Raw genomic sequence first — 25,576 nt, forward strand, 5'->3', positions numbered from 1 at the left:
ATTTTATTTATACCCAAACCAGAATTTATTATTCACTAACTCTTCTGGCTTTAAAGAAGCTAACTTGTCAACAATGCTTTAATATTCCCTTTTTAAGTTGTCTCATTTTCAGATTTGAGTATTTCTATGTTTGATATCTTCTCATAAGCCGGTCATAAATACAAAATTAATTCTTGCAAAATTATTATACAAGAAAGGGGTTGGAGGAAGGTGATAGGGTAAAGGGGATTAATTGTATGGTGACAGATGGTTAACAAGACTTACAATGATAAAGACTATACAGTGTAAACAAATATCAAATTATAATGTTATACATCTAAAATATATATAATCTTGTATATCAATTTTACAATATCAACAAGGAAATAAATGAAAAAATATTACATGAGAAAGTAAAGAATAAAGTATGTGGGAACATTCTATAAAATAAAAGGTTCTATACTAATTATTTAGAAAATAGTGAGAAACCAAGAGAAAACAGTGGTAAAGCTCCCCCTCAGCTGTCAAGGCCCTGAAGCAGTTTTCTCCTCCCTGTGGACTTGACCCCAAGTTGTCCTGAAGCCAAGGAGGAAACAATTACTTTTCCTTAAGATTCTGTGCTGACTTATGCTGACAGACCATGCATATTGAACGTGGCCCAAATATTATGGGTCATTCGCTCCTTGACAGCCAAAAGGGTGCAGTACAGCAAGCTCAAATCAAGTTGTTCTGCACTGGCTGTGCCCTTTCTTGGAGGGCCTGGATGAACTGCTGAAATTCAATGTTCAGATTATCAATGCCATGATTGAAGAAGTTCTCAAAGAGATGAACACATTGTTCTGTGCCCAGGTGGGGATTTATAGACATAACACAAAACTAAGTTTAAAGACAATATACAAAATTCAGTTTTTTTATATAACACTTATAAATAATTAAAATATGAAATAAAAAATACCATTTAAATTTTAATATTTTAATATTCAAAAAAGAAACAATAAGAAATCATCAAGTATAAATTTAACAAAATATTTACAGATTTCTGTAGAAAAATTATGAAATACTTCTGAAAGCAATAAAAATAAGTTAAATGCAATATATTATTATAATCAAAAGACACAATATTATTATTTAGTCAATCCTTCTTAAATTAATCTAATGATCCAGTGAAATCCCAATAAAAATATCACCACATTTTGGAGATTTGGACAAAGTTTGAATAGTATAGACAATATTGCTAATGAACAAGGTGATGAACTCACACTTCTCAATTTAAAAATTAATTACAAAGCTACAATAATCAAGAGAGCATGTTATTTTAAAACAAATAGATACACAGATAAATGGAACAGAATAGAGAGTCCACGAATAGACTTATGCATAGACAGACACCTGGACTTTGGACAAAGTCCAACAAAGGTGCTTCAACACAGAAAAGATGGTATTTAGTTTTTGGTCTCTAATCTCTGGTCTTTTAGCCTTTAGTCATCAATGGTACAAATGGATGACCATGTGGAAATAAAGAAAAAAGACACAAACTTTATACCTTAGATATAAACTTACTCAAAATCACTCACTGACTTAAATGTAAAATGCAAAAATATACAAAATAAAATGCAAAACTTAGCAGAAAATCTACATGAATTAGAGTTTGAGGATTAATTTTCACTTAAACACACAAAAAAGCACAATCCTTAAAAGAAACAAATTTATAAGGTGAACTCTATTAAATATAAAATGTCCACTCTGTGAAAGACAATGTTCAAAGAATGGAAAGGCAAGCCCCTGACTAGGAGCTTTACAAAACATGTATCTGAAAAACACCTGCATTCAAAATATTCAAAGAACTATAAAACTCCATAAAAAGAAAACAATTCCCCAAATTAAAATACATAGACCTATAGATGAATAAACACCTTATCAAAAAATATAAATGCATAGAAAATAAGCATATACAAAGTGAATGACATTGGGGAATTAGTGGAAAATGAAATTCATTGTACATTAGTGAAAAGCAAATTAAAATAACAATGAGATAACCTGCCTATCTATTGGAATAGCTAAAAACCAAAACCAGACAATACCAATTGCTGGTGAAAATGTGTGACAACATGAAATCTCATTCATGGTTGATAGAAATACAAATAGTACAATCTCTTGAAAAGACATCTTGCCAGATTCTTATGAAGCTAAGTATAGTGTCACCATATGATGCATCAATTGTGCCCCAGTGTATTTGCCCAACTGTTGTCAAAACATACATCCATATAAAAGAAAAAACATAGCAGATTTATTCAGTAGCCAAAACCTAGAAGGAAACAAGATGATCTTTAATAGGTGACTGACAACCAAATGTGGTACAGTGAATGGAGACACTTGTGGTACACAGGGGCTACAGGCACAGGATAAGGAAACAAGACAGGGGCTAGAGGAAATAGTAAGTAAAACACTGGTTGTCTATATAGACTAAAGGCACAAAGAATACAGATAAACATGAGCTACTATAGGCTGAAACACAAAGTCAAGGGATAAAATAGGATGCAGACAAACAGAATGAGATATTTGAGGGCTGGTATCAGATGCGGAAACAGGAGATAGACCTAAGGTAAGATATATTCTGGAGACACAGGAGAAAGTGACACTAGTTGCTTGACATGAGTTTTACACACAGGAGAAGACTCATTTGGGTTGGCATGGGCTGAAGGAACAAGGAATAGAGACTTCTGACAGACACCATGGACAGAGGGAATAGAAAAACTTGACAACACAAAAAGGCAGACATGGAACACAGTTATACAATATGGTGATACTGGACAGAAATATGTGCTTAGAGACATGTTGACATGGATGCACATGCCTGGGCTAGAGACATGTGAAGGACTTGGCTTCAGGCATAGAGTTTGAAAATACACTAGAGAAGATAAGAGATGCCAGCTAAATCTGTGATTAGAAAAAAATTATGTAGTTTTAAATAAATGTATTAAAGAAAAGGAAGATAAAATCAATAATATCAGTTTCCATCTCAAAAATTTAAATAGAATAACCAAATAAAAATACAGAATAAAAGCAATAATAAAGATAAGAATCAATAAAAGAGGGAAAAATACAAAGAAATGAATCAGACTGAAAGTTTTTTGTATTAATAAAGTTAATAAATTGCTAACAAAACTGATTAAAGAAAAGATCAAGAGAATAAACACAAATGACCAGTATCAGAAATTGAATAAGAATTACTCTCTCCACAGACCTTAGACTTTAACAAGACACTTAAAGGATTTTATGAAATACTTAGGACTAATAATTAAACAGAAGTCAAAATTCACCATGTTATAAAAACCAACATACCAAAACTGACACACGAAAATAACATATAATAAAAAATACTCATATATCTACTAATTGATTCAAATATAAAAAGCAAACCAACTAACCAACAAAACCTTTCCACAAGCAAAACTCTAGACCAGAAATTATGAAATATTTCAAGCAATTAAAAATAAAACCACCTAAATTACCTAAGTTTGCCCAATGTAGAGAAAAACCAGGCATATTTTTCAATTTCTTTAGTGATGCCACCATTACATTGACACCATAATCATACCAGGACATTAAAAAGCAAGCAAAGTTTACGTCGTGTCTTTCATAAAGGGATATAGATATTCTAAACAAACCATTATTACGTGAATTAAGCTATAGAAAAACAGAATAGATCAATATCAAGTGAAATATATTAGAATATGTAACCATGGTTAAAACTCAATAAGTCATGTAAAACATTTTATTATCTAAAATGAACATAAGCAAACATAGTAATTAATCTAGAATTACTGAAAGCCATTTCCCTGGAAGCAAAAACACAAAGTTGCCAGCTTTTACTACTGTATTTCTATTCAATTCTATACTGAAGGTATAGTCAGGGCGTTAAAAGAAAAAAAAAAAGTAAGTCATAAAGATCAACTTTTAAATAATGAAATCATTATTATGTGCTAATGACACTTTACGTGGACTATCCATCACAGTACAAATGATAACAATTAATAAATGAATTTCAGTATATAAAATTAAATAATTACTGTGAACCAGCAAGAACAAAATAGAAAATAAAATCAAATGAGTAAGACTGGACTAGAAAATAAGTATCTACAAGAAAAAAAGGCCAATAAAGGATTAATTTATAGAATATCTTTTTAAAAATCTTCAAACCAATACAAGAAAGCTACAAATGACCCAAGAAAACATGAGAAGAGAATATGAAGAAAAAGAAAAATGCAGAGTCCAAGAAACAATTGATAAACAGTAACTCATCTGAAGCTGGTAACTGCAGGGACTCAGGAGGGCAGGGTCCCAGAAGGCACTCCAAAAGTCCTTCTTATTGGTCACCTCTCACTTTCAAAGCATCCCCTGCTTGGTTGTGGTGAGAGAGCATCCTTGTCAAGTGCCAGATCTCACGGGGAAGCTGTCTTTCACCATTAAGTGTGCTGTTGGCTGTGAGCTTTATTGAAATTCACTTGATCAGATTATAGAGTTCTCTTCTTTTTCCACTGTAATGAAAGTATACACAATGACTGGATGCTGAATTTTGTTCTATTCTTTTCCTTAATCTATTGAAATAGTTAATTGTTTTAAAGTTTGTTAATATGGTAAATTACCTTTATTTTAATATATTGAATCAGCCTTCAATTTCTGGAATGATTCCAATTTGATATTGATATATTGTCTTTACTGAATTATACACACATATATGTATATATATTCACCAATTTAATATTTAATGAAACTTTATTTCAATTGATTTTGAATTCAATACTGCTATAAGAAATGTTAAACAAAAAACTTAACTTCCACAATTGAAAGCTTTTCTGAAAGAGGATTTATTGAGCTATATTCTAGCTAGAAAAGGACCAGGTCCTGGAACATGAAGTCTAAATCACCAACTAGCATGGCTAGTTAGAGAAGGCAACATTTCCACAGTCCTGGAGTTGACAGGCACTCTTATATATTGTTTTGTGGAAGATTTTAAGTTGTTATAAAAGAATTTACATTGGCTACAGATCAGGGGAGCAATTAAAGTGGAGTGGAGGCAGTTCTATGGTAGGTGCACAGTATGTAAGGAAAAATATTTACTGTTCATTGGTTATAGGCAACAGTCCTAAAAGTTCATGCATATGCAGGATGCAGTGGCATCTAGCAGTTGGCTAATAGACAGCTAGAGGTTGATTCAAAGCTCCAACATACATTCAGGAATGTAAGCAGTCTTTTGTAATTGGCCCACAGATATTTTATTGGTTAATTATTCTTATATCTTTCTCTCACTCTCCAGCCACTGTCATTTAACTTAGAACATGTAAGAATTTTTTCTCATCAGAAATAATGCACAATAACCCCATGTGCCCCTTCCTGAGGTTCTTCATCACAAGCACCATTCAGGTTTTATTTCCATCATGTCCCTAAAGCTCTCACCCACATTTTAATTACTAACCATTAATTTATTATCTGACCTATACTTCTATAAATTTGACATTTCAAAAGTGGTATATAACTTGCATCATGAAGTATGTATCATTTGGGTTTTGACATTTTTCACTCAGTATAACTCTTTTAAGATCCATCCACATTGTTGCATGTGTCAATAATTTCTTTGTATTGTTGAGGAGTATTACATGATAGGGAGGTACCAACATTTTTAAACACTCATATATTGAAATATCTCTTGGTTGTTTGTGCCCTAGGTCAAAGTAGTAGCCAGAGGAAGAAAAGCAATCAGAAATCAGAAAAAAATTCAATAAAAGGTGGATCTAACACCTCCCTCAGTATCATCACTTCTATCCTCAATCCCACAGTCTTCTGGCTGGGCACAAAGGACTAGGGGCACTGACAAAGTTGGCAGGCTCTTACTTTACAGGGAAAGAACCCTGTAAAGACTTCTTTCAGGGGAACCTGAACTTATACACAATACAAAAACTACTTGGCAATTAACATACATCAAATTAAAAAATGACTTTGCCATTAGTACTGACAATTTTATTACATATTTAGGTAACTTTAATGGCAAAAAATTAGAACATATTTTTAAGGTTATCCAATATTAAACGGTGAGTGATGTCAGAAGCATGGCAATGTGAGAGGCCCTCCAGGTCTCTCCCTTGAAGTTATAACAAGTTGGACAACTATAATTCAACAAAGGATTCCCTGCTCAACACAAAAATATGCCTGAGAGATCCTTGCAATGAAATATCTGAAGGGTAGGCATATCTGAGGGAAAGGAGAGGAAGGAAGGGGTAAGGACAGAGATAGGTGCAATAAGTGCAGCCCATAGACCATGGCAGCTCCAGAAGACTCAGGAGCAGGGTAAGAGTCAGGTAATAGTGCACATACTCTGCAGCCCTAAGGATTAGAGGACTAGAATCAACATCTTGCCTGAGTAGTCAGCACATACAGCAGCTGAACCCAGTAACAGGGGCAGAGAAGGAATATAAAGGTATGGCAGCTGTGGTCTAGCAGGAACCATGACAATGCAGAAAACAAAGCCCCAGATGTGTAGCTACCTCTCCTAACCCTCCCAGAGAAGTGGTCCCAGAAAACGCTGTAGCAGCAGAAGCGTCAGGAAACAGCACACACTCTCGGCAGATCTGAGAACTGGAGGGGCAGAAATGTTTTTCCCTCAGCAGGAGTCATACACTTTGGCTAAACCTAGTGACAAGAGCTGAGATACACAGGTGTGACAGCTGAGGTCTGGAAGCCACGACTTCTGGGAGGAGGACAAGAACATAAATGCATGAATTGTCCCAGTGGAGCCCAGTGAAGGTACCTGCGACACCTCAGTTAGCAAGCACTGCTGGCAGCATCTAGTTGAAGGAGGCAACTAGGATCTAGCAGGCCTGGCGCCCCATCACCCGCTACATTCTACACAAGGGTGGAGCCCTGAGACCCAGCACCTACTATAGAAAATGCCCCATATTCCCTGTGGAGGTTGGCATCCGCTCTGTAACCAGGTTGCAGGTTGCAGAGCGGATGCCAACCTCCACAGGGAATATGGGGCATTTTCCACAGCAGATGCAACACCACTTTACAGAGACCCTAGAAGCCCCAGTAGTGCAAGAAAGAGAAAATAAAAACTTGCACTCTAGCACCACTGTTGCGGTAAGATCCAAAATCAGACCAATGAGAAACCAAGAAGCATTCGGAGAGTTGGAGAATTCAGTTTTACTATGCTGGTGGATCCAGAGGAGCTAGTGCTCTGAAGATCTGGGCACTAAGCTTAGTTGCAACATTCCTTATATAGACCTTTTTGGCACAGCCTGATTGGATAATTTGAACTCAGGCCACTACAAAGCAGCGGGAGTTGGTATGGTTGCAGGTAGTTACATTGCATTACAAGGGTGGGAGTTGCTTGGGTTACTGGCAGTTACAAACTGTTACAAAGCACAGGAGCTGCTAGGGGGTACAAACACAGTTATATTTGTAGCTTAGACAGATCAAAACAAAAAGAGAGGGTGAGTCTTTAGTCAATTTCGAGTACAGTCCATGCAGCAAGCATATTTACAGAAGCAGAACATTGAGCTATTGATTAGCCTTTTGAATGGAAATTCCTCTTCACCACCCGCTGGAAAAAAAAAAAAAAAGACCTCTACCTATCAATCTAAAATAGTGAAGTATCACACTTTTTTAAAACGTAAATGTCATTATCATAAATGCCTAGGCAGAGAAAAAATTCAGCTACCATAAATAACCAAGAAAACAAGGTAACTCAATAAGAAAAAGAAAAGCCTAAGGGTACCCTAAGCCTTTTGCTGGGTGGCCACAGGCCTCAGTTCACAGTGTGGTCTCTCTCACGGTATCCACGTCCAGCACAGGTAGCAACCAACTGCAGATCACTTTGTAGCTCCTACCAGGTAGTCCTGGCTGGTCTAAGACAGCAGCTGACCTCAGCCTGCATGGAAGCCCCTCCTAAGAGGCCCAAGAACCAGCACACCTGGTATCTGGCTTTAGACGACAACAGAACACCACCCAGTATGCCCGACAAGTGGTACATACAAAGGGTGGTCTCAACAGGCACTAGAGCCTACTGCACAGCAGCTCTTACGCTATGGTCGGGGCCATTCCTCACAACCAGTCAGCCTGAGAGTCGATCATACCCACAGACAGCACAACAGCAAACTACAACAGGAGGGCACATAACCCACATAAGGGATACTCCTGGAGCTCCTATTGCAGGTTACCAGAAAGACAGTGCCACTGGGCCCCACAAGACATCTAAAAAAAAGGCCACCCAGCTAAGATTGGGAGATGTACCAGATTTACCTAATACATAGAAACACAGTCAGGCAGCCAAAATGAGGAAACAAAGAAACATGTCTCAAATGAAAGAACAGAGGAAAATTCCAGAAAAAGAACTAAATGAAATGAAGGCAAGCAATCCATCAGATACAGAGTTCAAAACAATGGTTATAAAGATGCTTAAGAGACTTAAAACTTCAAAGAGATAATAAGCATAAAAAGAACATAGTCATAAAAAAGAACAAGTCAGAAATGAAGACTACAATAACTGAACTGAAGAATACACTAGAAAAAATCAACAGCAGATGAGATGAAGCAGAGGAATGAATTAGTGATTTGAAAGACAAGGTAGCAGAAAACACCCAATCAGAACCACAAAAAGAAAAAGAAATTTAAAGTATAAGAATAGTTAAAGGGACCTCTGAGAAAACTACAGGTGAAACAACACTCACATCATAGGAGTACCAGAAGAAGAGGGAGAAAAAGGGATTGAGAAGCTATTTGAAAAAATAATGACTGAAAACTTCCCTAACGAGGTGAAGGAAATAGACATACAAGTCTAGGAAGTACAGTCCCAAACAAAATGAACCCAGAAGCCCACTAACAAACATAATTAAAATGCCAAAGGTTAAAGACAAAGGGAGAATCTTAAAAGCAGCAAGAGAGAAGCAATAGTTACCTAAAAGGTAGCTCCCATAGGACTGTCAGCTGATTTCTCAACAGACACTTTACAAGCCAAAAGGAAGTGGCATGAAATATTCGAAGTGATGAAAAACAAGAACCTCCAGCCAAGACTGCTCTACCCAGCAAGACTATCATTTAAAATTGAAAGACAGATAAAGAGCTTACAGACAGGAAAAAGCTCAAGGAATCTATCATCGCCAAACTAGTATTAAAAGAAATGTTAAAGGGGCTTTTTTAAGAGGAAGAAGAGGGGGAAAAAAGAACATAAATATGAATAATAAAATGGCAATAACTATGTACCTATCAATAAACACTTTAAATGTAAATAGATTAAATGCGCCAATCAAAAGACACAAGGTGGCTTAACAGATAAGAAAACAAGACCCATACATATGCTATCTACAAGATATCCACTTATGATTGAAAGACACAGACTGAAAGTAAAGAGATGGAAAAAAATATAAATGAAATGGAAATAAAAAGCTGGGGTATCCATACTCATATCAGACAAAATAGACTTAAAAGAAAGACTATTTTTTGGAGGAAGCTGGCAGACTAGGTAAAAGCAGGGTTCATCTCCTCCCAGGTCTGCATTGAAATTACAACCAAATTATAAAATACGCAACAAGGAGAATCAGTTGAAGTCCAGTTGATGGTAACGCCTACATCTCATAATATAAGGGAGCCACATCGAAGCTGGTAAGGGCAAATTTGTGAATAGAGCTGGACCTGCACCTGTGGGTAGTGCAGGAACAGTGGGAGGTAGAGCGAGGCTGCAGTGGCTCCCTGAAGGAGAAGGGGTTCCTGGTCTCATTTGGGGGCTCCCCAGCCCAGGGTCCCAGTCCAGGGAAGAGGCGATTCCAATAACTGACTGTAAAAACCAGAGGAGATTCCAGCCATGTGGGTGAGAAGGAGGGAGACTGAAACCCTAGACTCCCCTTTGAAGGACCTGCGCACACAGGCTTTCTGACCTGAGGACACTCTCGTGGGGTGCCAGCAGGTGGGTCAGAGGCTCGTGAGGGATTCATTCTGAGAAAGTCTGCATTACCTAGCACCAAAACAGGGCTGGAAAGGGAGTCACCATTGTGCCTTAGTCCGTCCCCCGTCCCCCATACTAGGCAATCTACAGACAGTGCCAGCTTGACTTTGCAGACTCCTCCCACAGAGCCGTTAGGAAGCCCTGGCCAGAGGGATCAGCCCTCACCACCCAACCTGCAGATTGCATGGGGCTTTTGTTGCTGGATGGCTGCCGAGCCTTGCACAGATTCAGAGCCAAGCATTCACAGCTGGCGGCCAGTGCTGTGAGCCGTTTCCACTCCCACCAGGCAGCCAGCGCTGTGAGCCGTATTTCCAAGATAGGGTCTGGCAGATCACTGCTGTCAACACGAACTTGGGCGGATATTGGGGATCTGTGGACCAGTCCCAGACAGCAGTTGGTCCTGCTATGATCTGGGACTTTTGCAGGAACGGGCAGTTACCAAACTTGCTGCAAGACAGGCTGTATGAATCTGACTGCCACCATCTCTCTCAGATCTCGCCCCACCCTACCCACAAATTGCCCCAGGCAGCCCACTGACAGTGAACTGCCATAGCTCTCTGCCCCTGCCCTTCCCTGATCTCCCAATTCACACAGGAAACAAACTTTGGCTAGCACAGGGATGGGCAATGGACTGAAATCAGTGGCAGGCAAACCTCTGCTGCCTGCGAGACTTGCAATACTGTGTCCCAGGAGTGTAGGGGTCTGTGGGATCCTTCCAGACAGCAGACAATGAATGGGTTAACACTGACCTCAAGGAATAAATCTAAAGATATCTTGAGAAAATAAAAATTAAAATACAATCATCCAAAATCTGTAAGACACTGCAAAAACTGCCCGAAGAAGGAAATTCATAGCACTGCAGGCCTACCTCGAGACTCAAGAAACAAGAAAACACCTAAAGGAACTAGAAAAAGAACAAAGCCCAAAAGTGAGAAAGAGGAAAAATAAAAATCAGAGCAGAAATAAACAAAATAGTCTTAAAAAATATATTAAAAAAAATATAAAAAGATCAATAAAACTAAGAGCTGGTTTTTAAAAAGTGTAACAGGGAGTAACTTCAGAAACATGGCAGAGTGAGAAACATCCCCAGATCTCTCCCCTTGAAGCAATAATAAGCGTAACATCTAAACCTCAATAAAACACCCAAACTGCACACCACCACTTCTAAGCGTGGGATCTTCGCATAAGAGCTACCACAGATAAGACCCCAGCAGTCGGGCAGTGGACTGGGAGAAACAAAGAAGCTGCCTTTCACGGCCAGAGCTCCCTGTAGAAGGAGCAGGGAGAGGAGAAAGTCCAGAAAGTTCTCTGAACAACCCTGCCCAGGTAGAGCTGTGAGATCCACGCAGCCGATGGCAGGGCCCGGTCATAAGGGTAGAAAGCAGAGGAGTGAATTTTACCAGCCACAGTTGCAAAACTGAGGCTGAGCCGCAGTATCCCATCCCCCAACATAGAGGGTCACTAACCCATACTCTCCAAGAACGAACACCGGAATCCCCAGGGAATGTGAGCAAATGCTACTGAAAATGTCAGTAACACTGACAGACTGAGACTGGGGGTAGTAAGCGTGATTAAACATCTATAAGGGAAAAAAAAAGGCATTAAGACATTATATAAGCAGGAATCCATGAGGCTTAGATGCCACAAACCACAAACCAAAAGAAAAGAGCCTTCATTGCAACAGGCTACAGAGACTATTATATAATAAATATTCTTTCTGGAAAAGAAGCAGAATACAATTCCATTAATGCCCAGGTGGAGAAATAGTCCATTAAACACCATGAACAACCAAGGCTGTTGAAGGCAGCTCAGAAAGAGAAAAATCTCCAGAAAATAAACTTACAGACATAGAAATATACAACTTAAATGACAGAGAATTCAGGATGGTACTTCTGAAAAAACTCACTGAGATCCGAAAAAATTCTTATCAACAATTTCAGGAACTGAAAAAAACAAGTAGATGAGCAGAATGAGTTCTTTAGCAAGGAGATTGAAACCTTCAAAAAGAATAGAATAAAAATTATGGAGATAAAGAACACACTGCAAGAGATTAAAAATGAAATACCAAGCTTGGGAAATAGAGTTGACCAAATGGAGGAAAGGATCGGTGATATCAAAGACAGAAATCTAGAAATAAATCAGAAGGAAGAAGAAACTGAAGAATGAAAAATAATGAAAGAGAAATTCAAGAACTAGCTGATACCATCAGAAGAGGAAACAAAAATAACAGCATTATTGAAGGTGAGGAAAAGGAACAGGGATTAGAAAGCATTTTCAGTCAAATAGTTGACGAGAATTTCCCAAATCTAAGGAATGAACTGGAGATTGGAATTCAAGAAGTCAACAAAACACCCAATTATCTCAACCCAAAAGGCCTTCACCAAGACATTATATTAAAATTATCAAAAATCAACGACAAAGACAGAATTCTCAAGGCGGCCAGGGAGAAAAAAAAATGGTAACTTATGAAGGAAAACCCATTATATTATCCTCGGACTTAGTGCAAACCTTACAAGCTACAAAGGAATAGAATCAAATATTTAAACTATTAAGTGAAAGGAACTACTAGCCTAGAATAATGTATCCAGCTAAGCTCTCCTTTAGATGTGAAGGAGAAATTAAGACTTTTCCAGACATACGAAAGTTGACGGAATTCTCCACTATGAAGCCTGCACTACAGGAAATACTGAAAGGGGTCAGTTCACCTGAAACAAAATGACCAAAAAAAAAAAAAGTAATACATAATTAGGAGTAATGTGACTATAGGGTAAATAGAAGCAGAAGACTGCAACTCTTACTAAGGACAGGGCATTATAAGCTTAAGTAATAAGAGAACTGTTATGACAAGATAGCAATGAACATTCGTCATACATAGGAACAAACTGAGATAACAATGACTGAAAACGGGGGCAATCAAAGATCCAAAATCGCAAAGGGGAATGGAGATAAGGCATGCTCAGAAGAAAGTGGACGGCTGTGTATATATATAACTATCCTTTACATATTCGTAATGGTAACCACATGCCAAAGATTCAGAACCCTTGTATGTAACATAAAACAAGAAGGACCTGAGGGAAAATCCACAAAGACAAAAATAAAGGAAAAAAAAAAAAAACAACACAAGGATAAGGACGCAATGGAAACACCGAGCTACCAGAAAGCAAAACATAAAATGGCTATAAAATCATCCTAAATGTAAAAGGACTGAACTCACCAATAAAAAGGCACAGAGTTAGAGAGTGAATCAAAAAACAAAACCCAACCATACGCTGCCGTCAGGAGATATATCTCAGCTCTAAAGACAAATATAGACTCAAAGTGAAAGGGTGGAAAATGATATTTCAAGCAAATGGCATTCAGAGAAAAGCAGGAGTAGCAGTACGAATATCAAACGAAATAGACTTCTAAATAAAAAAGGTAAAGAAAGATACTGAGGAACACTTCATAATGAAAAAGGGAATCATGCACCAAGAAGACATAATACTTATTAATATCTATGTTGCCAATCAGGGAGCCCCAAAATATGTAAAGCAATTACTAACAGAACTAAAAGGAGAAACGGACCAAAACACTATCGTAGTAGGGGACCTAAATACCCCACTGTCAGATATGTATAGATCATCCAAATAGAAAATCAATAAGGAAATAACATTTTTAAATGGCATTAGACCAACTAAACATAACTGACATTTACAGAGCATTCCATCCCAGACCAGCTGCTTATAATTCTTCTCTAGTGCACATGGAACATTTTAAAGGATTGACCACATACTGGGACACAGAGATAGCCTCAACAAATATAAGAGGGTTGAAATCATAACAACCATATTCTCTGATCATAATGCTTTGAAACTAGAGATCAACTGTAAAAAGAAAGTGGAAAGAACCACAAATAAATAGAGATTAAACAACATAATACTGAAGAATAATTGGGTCACAGAAGAAATAAAAAGGGAGATCAAAAGATACATAGAAACGAATGATAATGACAGTACAACATATTAAAACTTTTGGGACATGGCAAAACTGGTCATAAGAGGAAAGTTCATATCATTACAGGCCTACTACCAAAAACAAGAACGATACCAAATAAACAACCTAATGCTTCATCTTTAAAAACTAGAAAAGGAAGAAAAAATGAGGCCTAAAGTCAGCAGAAGGAGAGATCTCATCAAAATTAGAGCAGAAATAAATGAAACCAACAACCAAAAAAACTATAGAAAAAATAAATAAAACAAAGAGCTGGTTCTTTGAGAAGCTTAAAAAAATTGACAAACCCCTGGCTAGACTCACTAAAGAAAAAAGAGAAAGGACACAAACAAAATCAGGGGTGAAAGAGGGGAAATTACAACAGACACTGCAGAAATACAAAGGATCATACAAGAACACTATGAAAAAGTATATAATACCTAATTTAATAACCTAAAAGAAATGGACCAGTACTTAAAAAATACAATCTTCCCAGAATGAATCAAGAAGAACTGGAAAATCTAAAAAGACCGATCAGCAGTATGGAAATTGAAACAATCATCAAAAACCTACCAAAAGTTATAGTCCAGATGGCTTCACCAGTGAAATCTACCAAACATTCAAAGAAGATTTAATACCTATTCTCCTCAAACTCTTTCCAAAAATCGAAGAGCAGGCAATACTTCCCAACTCATTTTATGAGGCCAATATTACTCTGATACCAAAACCTGGTAAAGATAACACAAAAAAAGAAAACTACAGACTAATATCTCTCATGAATACAGGTGCAAAAATTCTAAATAAGATACTAGTGAACCGAATATAGCAGTATTCTAAAAAGTCTATACACCACGATCAAGTGGGCTTTATCCCAGAGGCATAGGGATGGTTCCACATATTCAAATCAATTAATGTGATACACCACACAAACAAATTAAAAAATAAGAATCATATGATCATATCAATAGATGCAGAAAAAGCCTTTGACAAGATGCAGCACCCATTTATGATCAAAACACTTAACAAAATTGGTATAGAAGGAAAGTACCTTAACATAATAAAGGCCATCTAAGACAAACCCTCAGCCAACATTATACTTAATGATGAAAAACTAAAAACCTTTCCTCTAAGATCAGGAACAAGGCAAGGCTGTCCACTATCACCACCATTATTAAATATAACATTGGAGGTCCTAGCGAGTGCAATCAGGCAAGAGAAAGATATAAAAGGCATCCAAATAGGAAACGAAGAAGTCAAACTGTCACTATTTGTGGATGACATGATTCTCTATATAGAAAACTCTAAAGACTCCACAAGAACACTACCAGAAATAATAAGCAAATACAGCAAAGTCTCTGGATACAAAATCAATTTAAAAAATACATAGCGTTCCTATACTCTAATAACGAAGTGTCAGAAAAAGAAGTGGAAAATTCCTGTTGCAATTACAACAACAAAAAAATAAAATATCTAGGAATAAATCTAACGAAACATGTGAAAGACCTATATAATGAAAACTATAAGACCCTATTAAAAGAAATCGAAGGAGATATGAAGAAATGGAAAAATATCCTGTGTTCTTGTATTGGAAGAACCAACATAGTTAAAATGACCATATTATCTAAAGCATTATACAGATTTAATGCAATCTCTATCAAAAACCTACCGGCATTTTTTAAAGAAATAGAACAAAAAGTCATCAGATTTGTATGGAAGCACAAAAGACCCCAAATTGCCAAAGCCATCCTGAGAAAAAAGAACGAGGCTGGAGGCATGACTCTGCCATATAAGACCTGAAACAATAAAATGCATAGAAGAAAACAAAGGAACGAAAGAAACTCAAGGACCTTGGTTTTAAAGAGGATTTTATGAATTTGACCTCAAAAGCAAGGGAAGTAAAAGCTAAAATAAACGAATGGGACTACATCAAACTAAAAAGCTTCTGCTCAGCAAAAGTAATCATCAACAAGATAAAGAGAGGACCATCTGAATGGGAAAATATATTTGCAAGCAACACCTCCGATAAGGGCCTAATATCCAAAATATACAAAGAACTCGAACAACTCAATAGCAACGAAAATTAAATGATCCAATCGAAAAATAGGCAGAGGACCTGAACAGACACTTCTCCCTAGAGGACATACAAATGGACAACAAATACATGAAAAGATGCTCAATACCACTAGCTATTAGGGAAATGCTAATCAAAACAACAATGAGGTACCATCTCACACCTGTTAGCTATAATCAACAGGACAAGTACTAACAATTGTTGGAGAGGATGTGGAGAAAAAGGAACCCTATACAATGCTGGTGGGACTACAAATTGGTACAGCCACTATGGAAAAGAGTATGGAGGTTCCTCAAAAAACTAACAATTGATCTACCATATGATTCAGTAATCTCTCTACTGGGTATTTACCCCAAAGACTTGAAAACCCATATCCAAAAAGATATTTGCACCTCAATGTTCATAGCTGCATTATTCTCAGTGGCCAGGACATGGAAGCAACTGAAGTGTCCTACTGTAGACGACTGGCTAAAGAAGCTGTGGTACATATATACAATGGAATATTACTCAGCCATAAGAAGAGATGAAATACTGCCATTTGCAACAACATGGATGGACCTTGAAATAATCATACTAAGCAAAATAAGTCAGACAGAAAAAATTGAAAATCCCATGATATCACTTATATGTGGGATATAAACCTAAAAACAACAAATGAGCAGGACAAACAAACAGAGACTCATGGACATGGACTATAGACTAGTGGTTACTAGTGAGGTGGGAGGGGAGGTAGACAGGTGAAAGGGGAGGTAGACAGGATAAAGGGGGTCAAATATAGGGTTTAGGGGGATGGTGAAGTGAGTAAAGGAGATCAAATATATGGTAGCTGAAGGAAACTGGACTTTGGGTGGTAAACACACAATATGCAGATGTCAAATGATAATGTACCTCTGAAAATTATATAATTGTATTAACCAATGTTACCCCAATAAACTTAATTTAAAAATTTTTTTAAATGAAAGATAAAAATCATATGACCATTTCAAAACGTGCAGAAAAATCTTGACAAAATCCAGCATCCATTTCTAATGAAAATTCTCAGCAAAATGGGAATAAAGGGAACATACCTCATTATTATAAAGGTCATATATGACAAACCCACAGCTAACATCATACTCAATGTGAAAAAGCTAAAAGTGTTTTCCTTAAGATCAGGAACAAGAGAAAGATGTTCACTTTCAGCGCTCTTATTCAACACAGTATTGGAAGTCCTACCCACAGCAATCAGACAAGAAAAATAAATAAAAGGCATCCAATTTGAAAAGGAAGAAGTAAAACTGTTATTACTTACAGATGACATAATATATAGAGAGAGAATCCTAAAGATTTGACCAAAAAACTTTAGAACTGATAAATGAACCCAGTAAAGTAGCAGGATATAAAATTAGTATTCAGAAATTGGTTGCATTTCTATACATCGGTAACAAAGTATCAAAAAGACAAATTAAGAAAACAATCCCATTTACAAGTGTATCAAAAAAATAAAATACCTAGGAATAAATTTAAGGAAAGAGGTAAAAGACCTGTTCTCAGAAAATTATAGGACACTGAAGAAACTGAATATACAAATAAATACACAAATACTATGCTCATAAATAGGAATAATTAACATTGTTAAAATATCCATACTACCCAAAGCAATCAATCTACAGATTCAATGCAATCTCTAACAAAATATCAATGAGATTTTTCACAGAACTAGAACAACTAATCCTAAAATTTATATGCAACCACAAAGACCTTGAATAGCCACAGCAATCTTGAGAAAGAACAAAATTGGAAGTATCACCTACCTGAATATCAAACTATACTACAAGGCTACAGTAATCAAAACAGCACAGTGCTGGCATAAAAACAGACATAGATCAAAGGAACAGAATACAGAGCCCAGAAATAAATCCATGCCTATATGGTCATTTAACGTATGACAATGGAGGCAAGAATATGAACTGGGGCAAAGACAGTCTCTTCTATAAATGGTGATGGGAAACTGGACAGATATATGCAAAAAAATGAAACTGGACCACCTTCTTACACCATATATGAGAATAAACTCAAAATGGATTAAAGACTTAAATTTTAAGACCTGAAACCACAAAAGTCCTAGAAGAAAATACAGGCAGTAAACTCTGACATTACTCTGAATAAATTTTTTTGGATCTAACTCCTTGGGCAAGAGAAACAATGAGACTACATCAAACTAAAGGTTTGCACAACAAAGGAAACTATCAACGAAATGAAAAGAGCACCTACTCAATGGGAGAAGATATTTGCCAATGATATATCTGATACAGGGTTAATATTCAAAATTTATATTCATGCAACTTAACACCGAAAAAACAAGTAATTCAATTTAAAAAAGGGCAGACAATCTGAATAGACATTTCTCCAAAGAGGACGTATTGATGGCCAAAAGACATGAAAAGATGCTCAATATCACTAATCATCAGAGAAGTGCAATTAAAACCACAATGAGATATCACCTCACACCTGTCTGAATGGCTATCAGCAATAAATCAACAAACAAGTTTTGGTGAGGGAGTGGAGAAAAGAGAACCATCACTGTCGGTGGGATTGCAAATTGGTACAGTCACTATGAAAAAGTCTGGAGGTTCCTCAAAAAATTAGAAGTAGAACTGCATTATGACAGCAATTCCACTTCTGGGTATTTTTCCAGAAATCCCAAACACCAATTAAAAAAGATACATGCTCCTTATGTTCACTGCAGCTTTATTTACAATACCTAAGGTATGGAAGCAACCTAAGTGTCTATCAATAGTCAATTAGATAAAGAAAATGTGGTACATATACACAATGGAATATTATTCAGCCATAAAAATAATGAAATCTTACCATTTATAACAACCAGATGGACCTGAGGGTATTATGCTAAATGAAATCAGTCAAACAAAAAATGAGAAATACTGTATGATCTCACTTACATGTGGAATCTAAAGAAAATAAACAAACAAACAAAACAGAAACAAACTTATAGATACAGAGAATAAACAGGTTTCCAGGGGGGTGAGGGTTGGAGGGCTGAGTAAAAAAGGTGAAGGATTAAGAAGTACAAATTTCTAGTTAGAAAATAGTCATGGGCTCCATATTAAAATTAAAAAAAAAAAAAGAAAATAGTCATGGGGATGTAAAATATAGCATATGGAACATAGTCGACAATATTGTAATAACTATATGGTGTTGGGTGGGTACTAGACTTATTGGATCATGTTGTAAGTTATATAAATGTCTAAGCACTATGTTGTATGCCTGAAATTAACATATAATATCGAATGTCAATATTTAAGTTGAAAAATATTTTTTTAATTGAATACTGTAAAAGGATCCTGAGAGCAAAAAGTTTGAGTGCCATTGGTGTATATGCTACTCTTCACAGTAAAAAAGGGAGAAAATAAAAATATATCTTTGTACTAGCTTGTATATGCATAAAGTAACTCAGAAAGGATAAATAAACCAGTGATTAAGCAAAGATTGTAGGGAATGGTAAGACAGAAGACCTTTTACTCAATCTTTTTAATTATTATTTTGGAGCTACATATAAATCAAAAAATTCAGTTCAAAGAAAAATGGTAGAGGCTAGGAGTCAGCAATGACAGGTGGGAATGAAGTCAGGCTGAAAGGGGAAGGGCCACAAAGTATGTGTGGAGTGTCTGCCCTCCCCCACATCTAAAAATAACTATCTTCAGGCAAAATATTAGAGGATTCTTCTCTAAAGAAATGAAACCTGGTGAACTCACAATGCAATATGCCTTACTGTTGAATTGCACACCTGAATCTTACTGGATTTCATTAACCAATAAATTAACCAATTAATTCGTGAATTTAAAAAAAATGAAACAAAGAGACCCAGAGAGCTTCTAGTATGAGACTTCTCATCTTAAACTATAACAGGCAACCATGCATCATCATTCAAAGTCTGCAACATGTAAGATAAACAGAAAAGCTAACCTAGAGAAAACTGAGGTATAATTCAGGAACTTGAAATTTTTAAAGAAAATTTAAAAGAATTTTTAAAAACAACAAAAACAAGAAGTCATGTACCCAGAGATATTGTAGTTATTGGATCCAACTGCCAAGTGGATCTGGTTGAAAAAGATACTGTCAGTTTTCTAATAGTCATCTTAAAATTATGACTATACATGCCAGCCACATGTTCTTGTGGAAATTACATTCTTATATGAACATGGTATAGAGGAAAAAAAAAGTTTTAATATCAGATATAAACTTATTTCACTTACTACCTATCTGCTCCTGAGGAAAGTATTCAACTTTTCAGCCTGTTTCTTCCAGTGTACCTTGGCTAATATCAGCCTTATTATAAGAATTTAATAAGTTATTTTTTCCTAATACATTCCCTAGCACTTAAGGAATGTTCCAAAAATGGCATTCTTGTTGCCTACAATACAGCAGAAAAGGCTGACAGTATGTTACTACAAAGTAGTTTAAAAAAAAAAACAAACAGATTGGTGGTAGTTGCCAGAGGTATAGGGAAGTAAAAGAAATTGGCAAGATATTTTTGTTTGTATTTTTTAGTTTAAATAAATTGATTTTTAAAACCAACAGAAATCACAATGAAATATGCTTTAAGGTTAACATCATTTAATGTTTCCATTTTCACTTTTAAACATACGATTTGCATATACAGTGAAAAATAGATTCTGTGGGCACAACAGAATACGAGAGAAAGGGAAAAAATCGGACAAAAAAATCAACTCTAAGGGGTTAAAAATGAAACTTCATTCCATGCCTGAGTCTACATAAACTTGAGAAGGAGAAAAAGATTACACATGATCACAACTGATGTAGAAAATAATCGGGTCATTCTGTCTCAACAAGAACTTCTCCTTATAATCCAGATCTTGGCTTCTGGTCTGGCCTGTTTCACGAATGATAATCTGAAATACAGCCACTGGTCTCTTCTTCTTTACCATCTAAGTCCTTAAAGTTAGCTCAATGAATTTAAAGAACAGAGCCAAAAAACAATCAGATTGGTATGTGTACAATGTCAATGGTCAACTTCTTCCACGTACATTATTTAAAAATACACATGCAAGTAAAATGCTTACTCAGACCTAAACAAGTTAATTCCAACTCACCTAAACTTCTTGATTTAGGATTAACTAAGTGAAGCAATCAAAAAGTTGGCATCTTTAAGAGCTGAGGCTAGGGAAATGAAATATCTCAGTTCATCTTTATATTCAGTATACATTTCATATCAGAATCAAGTTTCTAGTGAGTGAATTTTGAGTTTCAACTATGGTTGCCCCACTGATGAAAAGGGATGGGGGCATCAGTCCACAGCTCTCACCCTTCAGTTGGAAGGCAGCCAAGGGAACAAAGCACGACTGTATCAAGGGCATCTCAATGACATAACTCAATAGTCTGTGGTTCTAACAGCTCCAAGTTCAAAATTAATACTCTATTACAACATTAAAAACTGTTTCATTTCTGTAAGTAAAACATACAGCTTTAAAAATTACCATCTGAAAAGCCATTCTTATTACATAGCACATAAAATCATAAAAGCAACATTTTTAGCTATAAAAACTAGTGTTGTCACGTATCACATTTGGCAATTTTCCACCATGTCAAACATCCAAAGAAAGGAGAGTCAAGTACACTTTCTTTCAACTGAAAACAGACTCTCCGCTGTCAAAAAGTCCACTCGAATTGACTACGAAAATAGATCTGTAGTCACCACAAAGTTCATGTGGCATCTTGTTTCACATGGAGATCTATTTATGTCAGCCTCAGAGATGGAGTCAGTTGAACAGTAAAATAAGAGTATGTATGTAAACAGCCACACAGAATAAAAACAGAATTTGTACTACTAGGAGTATATTTTATTGAAAATAGGGCCACATGGCATGGAAGCATAGAGAACCTCACCATATTAATCTGCATTTGTAAAAGTACATTTTTAAAGCATGTAGGACAGAAAACTGGGATAATTACGAGCTTTAAAATTCACACAGTTAAAGAAATAAGAAATAACAACAATGCAAAAATGTGGGTTTTCCAGACCTCACACATAGGGTTCAAAATTAAATGGTTTAAGCTTCTCTATGACATTTGAGTCAGGAATAAAAACCAGGCTGGTGTCCTGGTCAAGTTGAGTGGATCTTGAACAGGTGATTCATGTCCTGAGGTCTCATATCCCATCTATTCCCAGAGACTCCACAATAGTCATGGTCCCACTGTAACTGCGCTGAACTGCATGTATACAAACTTCATTTCTTTAATATAGCTTTTTCTGATTCAAACTGGTTGCTTATTCCACCTTTTCTCCCTCTACCTGTGTGTGCCTGCTCCTTTATTTATTAAGCCTTAGGACATAGAGTTTATCGAGTCTCAGGTCTATAATCATGAGGACAATAATTTCTGGTTACACTAAGGATAACATCTTAGCTGTAGATGTGTTTCAGCCCCACCGAGGCAGAACCCCACTGGCCAGGGGACTGGACAGGATGGCGTTGGACTGATTCCAGAAATGAATGTAGTAATCAATTACCCAGCCCCATCCAATCGTCCAATCAGTAGCACCCAGCCCCAAATCCTTTAGTTTCCATGACTACTGATTTTTCCCTATATAATTTGTACTACTCCTGAGATGCAGGGGACATGGATGGTGGTGGGGAACTGGTTAAGACCATTAGCTCACCCTGCATCTCCAGGACTTGCAACTCTCTAAAATAAATCCTTACTTTCTTTGCTGCAAAACCTGCACATATTTTTTTCTTTGACTCAGACGTGCACAGGCAGATGGACTCCTTTCGTTTCAGTACCACCACCAGCCCTCACCATGCCACCACCAAGGCTGCACACTTCCCTGTACTCAAGGGACAGCCACAGTGCCCCAGTCCTACAAGACAGGAAATCTGCTCTTTAAAAGCCTTCAAAAGGATGGAAAAGAGAATCTTCTGTGCCGTGCAGTCCCAGCAAGGCCTGAAACAGTAACACTGTAACTATGGCTCTCATTCTATTTTTCTCACTATTAATATTACTTTCTCCGCAGGTAGAAAAATAAGCTATAACTAGGCTGAGGTGGCAATAAAAATACTCTAAGCTGACACTAAAAACATAATGTCTCCAAATAAAGCAAATCTCCACATACTTGTTTGCAATTGTTTTGCCTTCTTCAAGATTTAAAAGATAAAGCTCTAAAACTTTAAGGTTCAAGTTGATTTCAAATTTGGTATTTTTTCCAAGGATTGCTAACAAAAACAAACAAGGAGGACCAAACAGGAAAAGCATCATTTTAACGGGAGCTACTGTCCTGTCCCCACCCATGACCCTGAGAAGTCAGCCTTGCTGGAGGCCTGCAAAGCCTTAGAGGTCCTGGGGCTATCATACCACTGCCTCAGGGTAGTTCCCTGGTGGCTTACAGCCAACAGCTCCTGAAATAACATGTAGCCTAGCCAGGTTCTGGTTTCAGGTTTGAATGTTTGATGTTAAACCAAAAGAATCTACAGTTTTTCTTGCCACAGTCACTCACTCACTCATTCATACATATCATCATACTACTAGCATAACACTAAATAACTTATCCCTTAAGGGCTACGCCTAACTCTAAAAAGAAAATGCCTTTCAAAACATGTATGTTTAAATAAGGTATTTCAAGAGTTCCATAAGGAAACTATAGAATGAGCTAGTGCTGTCAAAGAGGTCATGTTCTGCCTAAAGAGCAGTCCACTTACGTGGATTACTTATAACTATGATGTCACTACTTTGAAAAGAACTATTAAAACTATTACTGAAAACATTTATCATAAACTAAAATGCCCTGCAAATGATATTATTACACAAGGGTAGCAGGAGCTATATGTAAATCGACTGCAAGGACTCTAGAAGACCCAGAACAGGGATCCTAAGGCCATGCCTGTGGCTGCTCCTGCCAGCATGCCCAGCGCCAGATCACTGTCGTTGTCTTGATACCGCTCACGAATGATGACTTGGTTGGCAGGCTGTTGTCCATAAAGTCCTAAAAAAAAAAAAGGGGGGGGGAGGAATAGATCTCTAAGAAACAGTTTGTGAAGTCTAACTCAAAAAGATGGCTCACTCAACTGGGACCCTTTCTGAGAATAATCAAGGTCATTGCTCCATGCATTTGCGTCCCTCCTCCTATAGCCTTGTCTTCCCCTGGAGAATTGGTAGGGTGGCTGCAGTGAGTGCTCCTCAGTTCTCCTGCACCACAACAGGCTAAGGTGACCAGACTAGGCCTAGTGAGAACACCTCCATTTCTAAGATTGCAGCAAAAGAAAATCAAGATGCACAGCTTTCTAAGGTCTAAAGTCCCAAACACTGCAGAGAGCAAAATCCTGATGAAGATATAAACTTCAGCCTCCAATTTCTACTTCAGGCCTCTATATCATGCTTATCAGGATGACAGGAAAATGGGGAACAGCTGAGGAGATACATAGAGCCTGTAGACAATGGGAAAGTCAAGTTGAGAATACCCATTAAAAGCTAAAAATGAAAATACTATCTAAAAGCTAATTAGCTTCTTACAATTCATGCAAACCATTTTTTAAATGAAACCTTAAATGTACTAATATAACCATAAAGTTCTGCTTTTCATTTTTAAACATAAATCTTTATAGGGAAAGTATGTTAGAGAAAAATCTTCTAAAATACAAACTTTTAAACAAATTTAATTTATTTTTAATTAAATTTATTACGGTGACATTGGTTAATAAAATTATATAGGTTTCAACTGTACAATTCAATAATATGTCATATGTATATTGCATTGTGCGTTCACTATGCAAAGTTAAATTTCCTTCCAACACTGTATATTTAATTTAACCCCCTTTACCCTTATCTACCTCCCCCGGCTTTCCTTAGTATCTTATTTGCATTATTAAAGTTTACAACTAGAAATGTAGTGCTTGTTCTCTTCTATACATCACAACTATATTGTCTAATAACTAATTAGCTTTAAAATTGCTCACATATAGTGTTAATATTTCTCCTTGACCTGCTAGTCTTTTAATAGTTCAACTCTAAGAGAGCTAGAAACTAGTCTAATGGTAATGTTAACATATAGATGAAGAATGAAGTGAAGCCAACAGTGATAATGAAGACTAACATTAATATTACTTCCCAGTCTAAGCATTTACAGTGGTAAAAGCATTTACACACAGTGACTCACTTAATCCTCACATCTACCCTATGAGATGAGTTTATTATTCCATCTTCCATCTTACAGATGAGCATAAAGGGGTTACATATGGGGGTTAAGGGAGTAAGGGCAAACATAGGCCCTCAGGCTACCTTGCACACTTAACCACTAGTGCCTCAAATATGATGGAGAGAAAAATCAAGCCACAGAGTAGAAATAATGAGACCACTATAAACCTCTAAGAGTGGATCAGGTAGCAAACAGTATTAGAAGCAAATGATTATGCCATGTTTAAATTTCAAAACTGATGAATTGTAGCATTCACTTTCACAGCCTTGAAATTTCAATTAGGGAGTTCCAACTAGTTAAATATAATACTGCAGAAAATTATAAGCTGACCTAATTAAAAGATCTGAAAAAA

The 25,576-nt window shown here is 36.6% G+C and overlaps 1 protein-coding gene across 5 annotated transcripts in view; it reads right to left on the reverse strand.

The window, feature by feature from the left end:
• Window positions 1–20,616: 20,616 nt before the first annotated feature.
• The window catches only part of PLEKHB2 (pleckstrin homology domain containing B2), a 51,713-nt gene continuing 46,753 nt past the window's right edge, over window positions 20,617–25,576 (reverse strand). For all 5 annotated transcript variants that reach the window (XM_011367732.2, XM_011367730.2, XM_011367728.2 and 2 more), the window contains one exon: window positions 20,617–24,015. In XM_011367732.2, the coding sequence (XP_011366034.1) occupies window positions 23,879–24,015 (137 nt within the window). In that variant the 3' untranslated portion in view covers window positions 20,617–23,878. The remainder of the gene's footprint in view (window positions 24,016–25,576) is intronic.

Source organism: Pteropus vampyrus, unplaced genomic scaffold (genome assembly GCF_000151845.1).
Source record: "Pteropus vampyrus isolate Shadow unplaced genomic scaffold, Pvam_2.0 Scaffold137, whole genome shotgun sequence".
Classification (NCBI taxonomy): domain Eukaryota; kingdom Metazoa; phylum Chordata; class Mammalia; order Chiroptera; family Pteropodidae; genus Pteropus; species Pteropus vampyrus.